The sequence below is a fragment of the Dermacentor albipictus genome, chromosome 8, assembly GCF_038994185.2.
Source record: "Dermacentor albipictus isolate Rhodes 1998 colony chromosome 8, USDA_Dalb.pri_finalv2, whole genome shotgun sequence".
Taxonomy (NCBI): domain Eukaryota; kingdom Metazoa; phylum Arthropoda; class Arachnida; order Ixodida; family Ixodidae; genus Dermacentor; species Dermacentor albipictus.
The window spans coordinates 93,123,344-93,129,659 of NC_091828.1; the positions used below are offsets into that span (position 1 = coordinate 93,123,344).

General features: G+C 47.0%; 1 protein-coding gene across 1 annotated transcript in view; it reads left to right on the forward strand.

Moving 5' to 3' along the window:
- The window catches only part of LOC139048849 (fatty acid synthase-like), a 29,496-nt gene extending 28,893 nt beyond the window's left edge, over positions 1 to 603 (forward strand). The window contains exon 10 of the mRNA XM_070523723.1: positions 283 to 603. Coding sequence (XP_070379824.1) covers positions 283 to 470 — 188 coding nt within the window. The 3' untranslated portion in view covers positions 471 to 603. The remainder of the gene's footprint in view (positions 1 to 282) is intronic.
- Positions 604 to 6,316: the final 5,713 nt, after the last annotated feature.

Below are 6,316 nucleotides of genomic sequence, written 5' to 3' on the forward strand. Positions count from 1 at the left end.
CGTTCTCTTCCGTGTGCAAGGATGCCAAATACTGGCTTTCATACTTTTTATGGCTTTAGAAGCTTGCTTCACACACCAGAGCAGTCGTGTTTTTACAAATACTTTTTATATATAACTCTGCACTGGATAAGTACTTCAATTCGGCAACGAGGACCGACATTCATGCACTAGATGTCCGCGAATGCACTGTTACTGTAAAGGCGTACTTCAGTTTCATTCGTCTCGATTTTGCAACCACATTGTTCGCACGTTGAATTTCTTCATCTCACGTTATTCCCACAGGCTTTCAAGATTCGTCGAAGCTGAACCACAACACCAATCTCGGCGAGTTGGGCTTAGACTCAATAATGGGCGTCCAGGTACTAACAGTCATCGAGAAACACACCGGCCTGGCTCTGTCCGTGCAAGGAATACGCACGCTGACCCTCAATGGATTGCGAGAGATGAGCAAAGAACCACGTGCAAATTAAACTTCACGTGAATACGAAACTTCTTATGTTTTCGACCTTTCTTTGGAGAGTGAGATGAGTTTACTCAGTAGCCTTTTCTGCACCACCACGATGGAATTCATAATATTTTAAAATAAAATGTGTGAAAACTTTTTCCGCAATCCTTTTCTTGGCTTCGCTTTACAGCAATTGCTGTCAAGCGTACAGGTAACCTACTGTTCGTTTAAATGTCGCAGCTATCATTTCGCTTTGCCTAACATCATAATCGCGTTTTCTTGCCATGAAAGGTCACCAGGAAAGAACACTTTCTCGCTTTCTCCCCAAAACGGGACGTCGTCCAGTGTGCTCGATGACTCACCTAATCATGTCATCGCGTCATGTTACAGTTATCGTCGTAGGGCGCGGTCACCTCACCGTTGCGTAACACAACGACGTGTGTAGCGGTTGTATATATTGCCGCGTTTTCCTGCACCACGTGTCACATGGACTCGCCCACAAACGACAGCGTGGCACGGGAGCGCGTGGCTTCGCTCCGGTGAGCGATGGGAGCGAAGGAGCGCAATGGAAGCGCAATGGGAGCGCATTTAAGCAATTTGAGCACTGCGGCGCTTATATGACCAGAACCTTGGTGATGGATATTTCAAAGGCTCGGCCATCGTGGCTAACGTTTCCAGGTATCCAAAAGCCACGACAGAGAAAAGTATTAGAACCTGTACTAGTAAACTGCATGTCAGCAATACCAATGTAGCCACTTTTATACCGTGAGGGAAGACGTAATAGGCCAGCGACGGCCCAAAATTGAGACGCCACCTTGAAGTTTCCGGACCACTCATAGTGACGTCATATATTTTGACGGCGTTTGTTCGCTCATAGTTGTTCTTTTATTGGTGAAGATGGACACAATTATTACAAACGAGCCAAACGCCAACAGTTCAAATTTGCAAGTTTCAGTAGCCTTTAGTGAGCCAGGGCGGCCTCAATATGAAAAAGCAGCTTGACATCCATGTCGTCACGCTGGCGTACTGATGCTGAAATTCCCGCGCGAAATTAAGGAAATTGAAATTCGGGCTTCATCCGTCTATTTAATATTCGATGTATTAACGCAAAATTAAGAAAAATTGATTTGTGAAATCTCATTGTTTTCTGTACAAACTGATTCATTGCTTGTTTAGTGTCCTGTTAAGCAGCTCACGACAACTTTTACGGGGAGTTATTACGGAATACATTTGTTGAGAAAGGCATAACAATGCCACTTTCGTAGAGCTACTCAGAGCTATGTGTGAGGTTAACCACATACACACTGCCAGGTAAGTCAGGAAATAATGCACAGAACGGATGCAAGTTCACGGAGTACTTAATAATGGATGCCCTCTATTTACCGCTGTTCCTCACGCTCGACGATTACAGTATAGCAAAACAACTAGATCATAGTAGATTGGGTTTTAGGTTACCCCTGTAGCGGTGAGCTGCTGGAGCTAAAGCGGCTGCTTCAGCTAATGTATGCGCATGATGCCTGGCACTTTACCAAACAAGATTTTTTCAGAAACCATCTCCCTATGACTTTCGGAATTACTTCGATTACAATTGAAACACTACAGCAACACACCGTATTTACACTGCCAAAACTCGTCATATATGAGACGTGTACTTTAGCCCTCCACGAGCCAGTTTTCTTGGCTCGGGCCCGGTCTAAGCGTGAAAGTGTCATGAGCTGCCCTACCGAGACTGGCCCATACCCGTCCCGCGCTGAAAATATTTGGTTTGGACTCTGCTCCGCCAGTTAGCTCAGGAGTCCAAGTGAACCATGCTCCAGTTTGAAGGCAAAGGTTACCACACTTTTGCGCACACCACTAGGCATTTTATTTGGTTGTTTATTAACGAAGCACCATTACACAAGGCTAAAATTTGAGCGCATAAATATTGTGGGAAAGTACTGATAATGGCGTTATCGTTTTCGTGCAGCTAAGCCCGAAAACGAATTGATATTGTACCAGGCATAAATGTTGCGTTAACTCCTGATTATCTGCAAGTAAAAATAAACATATACTTGAGAAGTGTTCTTCCATTTTCCTATTCAAGTAGCTTTTTTCTGCGGCTTCAAGATGGTCACATATTGCTCCCGACAATAATATTCTCTCAAATATTTTTGTAGGTGTCGCTTTACGAGAACCTGCTTCCATTAATTGCTAGCTTAGAAATTGCGTATGCATTTCATTCATCTGTCGACCCACAGAGGACCGGCAATCACATGTTCTTTAATGTTGTCCTATTTCTCAACAATGGTCGGAAGCGCGTTCCGCCTGCGATGCCGAAACTTTGGTTATGGAAGGTTCGGCAGTTGCCATGTATTCTTTAGTGGGTGTGCGTTTCGTACCTTAACGCGGGTCCATATGGTTTGGGTCTTGTGGATCTTTTGTTTACGTTGACGTTTTTTTGTGTACCTGATATGCTTATGCGATTTTCTAATGCATGTGCGCAGCATGGTAGAGTCAACTTCTTCCACCACGGCATTCGTAACACAAGATTTGACGATCAGTAAGTGCTTCCGCTTTGATCAGACTTTGTTAACGACGACGTAGATTCTAGTCATTTGTGAGGTAATTAATTTTACATCATGTTCTATAATTTGTCAGTTTATAGGGATTATCTGCGCTAGTGCTTCACGTTTCACTCAACATTATCACGGAGAATTTAAATTGTAATCCACCAAAAAATTATTCTAGCAATACTGCTTTATTTTTCTCTGATCGTGCATTGATATGTACGGCTTTAATGGATGCTGATGAAAAAGATGAAGCATTGCGGTTCAGATCACTCGGAAGGTGATACGGACACTGTATCATATTTTTCTTTCTTTACATACTATGCTTACGCAGTTCTTATTTAAGATCGCCCAGGTCGTTTGCTCCTTTGATATGAATTACATTCATTCCTTCATCTTTGCGGACGAGGATCTTCCCATTCGTATGCCAGACAAAACGGTAACCGCTATCTTTTGCCCTTTCTTTCGCAGTTCGAAGCAAGTCTCTGTTATATCGAGTCATGTTTTCCTGGATAATGATGCGCGGTTCACCATTTTTGGCTTTGTTCTTAGCTTTCAGCCACGAGTCTCTTGTTGGGTGTCTGGCGAAACGTGCGATTATTCCCGGCGTCCTACCCTGTCGAGCAGGCAATCTGTGTATAGACAAGAACGGCACCGAGAGCGGCGCTGCTGCGCCAGCGTTGAGAGCGCTGCATGCGGAGCAAAATTCTATTAGCCGGTGGTACCCCTCTCCCATCTCTCGTTCGCGCCGCCTTGATTGCCTCCTGCACTGCGCGTGTTTGGGCACGTTTCGCGCCGCGCGCGGTGTGTGCGCGTGGACATTTCCTTCGATGGGCGGTGTACAGTCTCTCTGACATTTAGGGGAAAACTCGAAGCGCATTGCATCGCGATGCGGCGAGCGCTTGAGTCAGGCGGCGGCAGCAGCTCGCGCAGATGCTCGAGGGGCGGGATCTTGAACGGCGTCGTCTGCTACGGCGGCGCGCGCTGGCCGCATTGTCGAGAAACGTTCTACTGTCAGGTGCAGGGCGCTGATCACATCGTTACTGCGTGAAATGAGCCGGTATTCTTTGCTAAGCGTTGCGCGACGCCCACTGATACGCCTCGAATGTAAGTTCATCGCTGCAGGGCAGTCATAGACGACGTACTGATTCCATACATTCCTGACGGCCCGTTCCTGGAAGGCGACTATATATTCTAACGCGATAGGACGCCGATCCACACTGCTCGTGCTGTGCAAGAACTGCTAGAAGAGCGCGCAGTCACTCTCTTGGAGCGGCCGCCTCAATCCCCGGGCGCCAACATCATTTAAAATGTCTGGGGCTCGTTGAAAGTATCTCTGGCGAAACATCCCCTCTATCAGTCGCCCGAGGATAGGCTTCGATCCACCATCGTCAGTGACTGAGACGTGCAGCGAATGAACACATCCCTGATCAAGTCATTCTACACTTCACTGCCTTCCAGGATGAGCGCTGTCATCGCTGCCGCTGGGGACATGACGAGATACTAACTGAAGTTCCGAGCGTGACGTGTCCAATTCCCCACCGGCGGGCAGGGTCTGTCTGGTGTAGCGAATGATTATCGAGAAAAATCACTTCCAGCTCATTGTCTGAACCTAAAACGTTCATTTAATCGTGTCCGTTTTTTTCATCGTGTTCGACTCCCATTGTTGAGTGCTTTGTTTTCCTTTCGAGTCAAACAAAGACTGAGCACGTTGCGCGCACATCTTGGTGCCTTTTGTCGCTGCTCATTACGGTAGCACACACAGTGAAGAAACATACGTGCACACGCTCTCAGTACTCCGGCCTTTCGAAAGAACAAATGAACCATGTTGTCAAAAAAAGTTTGTGGAACTCCATTATCGCCAATGAAGGATCAGAGTGTGGCGACGCACAACGTTTAGTAAAGAATATCAGCTCAGTTCCCGCAGTACCGATGAAATCGATGCACTGCCCCTGACAGTACCACGCTTCCCGAAAATGCGGCCAGCGCGCGCCGCCGTAGCAGACGACGCAGATCACGACACTGCCCCTCAAGCGTGCGCGCCTGCTCGAGCTGCTGCCGCCGCACGACTCCATTGCTTGCCGCATCGCGACGCAATACGTTCTGAGTTTTCCCCTTAGTGTGAAACAAACTGCACACGCTATATTTGCCTTTAAGAAGATCGGTACGCTTGACGATTATTTTTATGGCTGCAATGCGGCGAAAGGGCAGCGTCTGCTTAACCATGTAAGGGACGCTGAGGAGGTAATTGGAAACGACATCGTATGTGCCGCCGGAAAAATCGTCAGCACATACGATGCGGCACATACATACGGCACCTACGAGCTAAAGTCATTTTTGCAGTTTCTCACATTATGTTTGCTACAAATCCGTGTTGTCTCAGATGGCGACAACGGACTTCTATCGACACTGTGCGGAAATAAACAAGATATATCGCTGCATAGCACAAGTACGACATGCGCACACAACTTTAACTAGTACGTCCCCTACAATATGGAATAGAGGCAGCAATGTAGACAGCTTGGTCATTTTTTAACAGTACTCAAGAGACGGAAGTTGAAAGTATTATTAATCATTCCTGCTTCAGCAATGCCGGTGCGACCAAGACGCGGTTGTGTATCGTCCAGTAACCCGATCAATCGGTGCGGTGGTGAAGCGGGAATGAACTCCGGTCATGTTCAATGCATCATGCACATATTCAATTTCTCGGCACGCGTGAACTTCGGCCACTGCTAGCGCATACAACAGACGTGGTTTCCATTCTTAGACAGCGCACACACAAACGAAACACGAGAAAGAAGACAGGACAAGCGCTCGTTTAACTTAAAGTTTTTATATGAATAAAAGGATTATGTACCGAGTAATTATTAATTTCACGTGGGTTACATATTGAAACCGTCATACACTCAGGAGGGATCAATGAACGAGCTCGCTTCGTTTGCCAGATGTTTACTTCGCTCGGCGCACCGCAGTAATCCATGTCTGTCGTCTGCTTCTTTCGTACCATTTTCTTGTGAATCGGCAGAATTTCACTGGTGGCATCAACCTTTTCATGTTTACATTGCTGTCGTGACAGTTAACAACACAATAATAATTTCCGGTCATCCGAAGAGGTGCCGTCGCAAACAAGAGACGTTTCGCGCGCAGCGCGAACTGAACGCGGACGCGACCGTGAAGGGAAGCGGCGAAGGAAACCCCCGCTGGAGATGAAATCGCTCCGCCAGGGGAGAAACGAGCGCTGGCGTCTAGGATGAAACTTGGCGTGCGGTCGTCTATAGTTTGAATGTCTTCTGCCGTTAAAAGCGGGACTTCAAGTTTCGGGGCA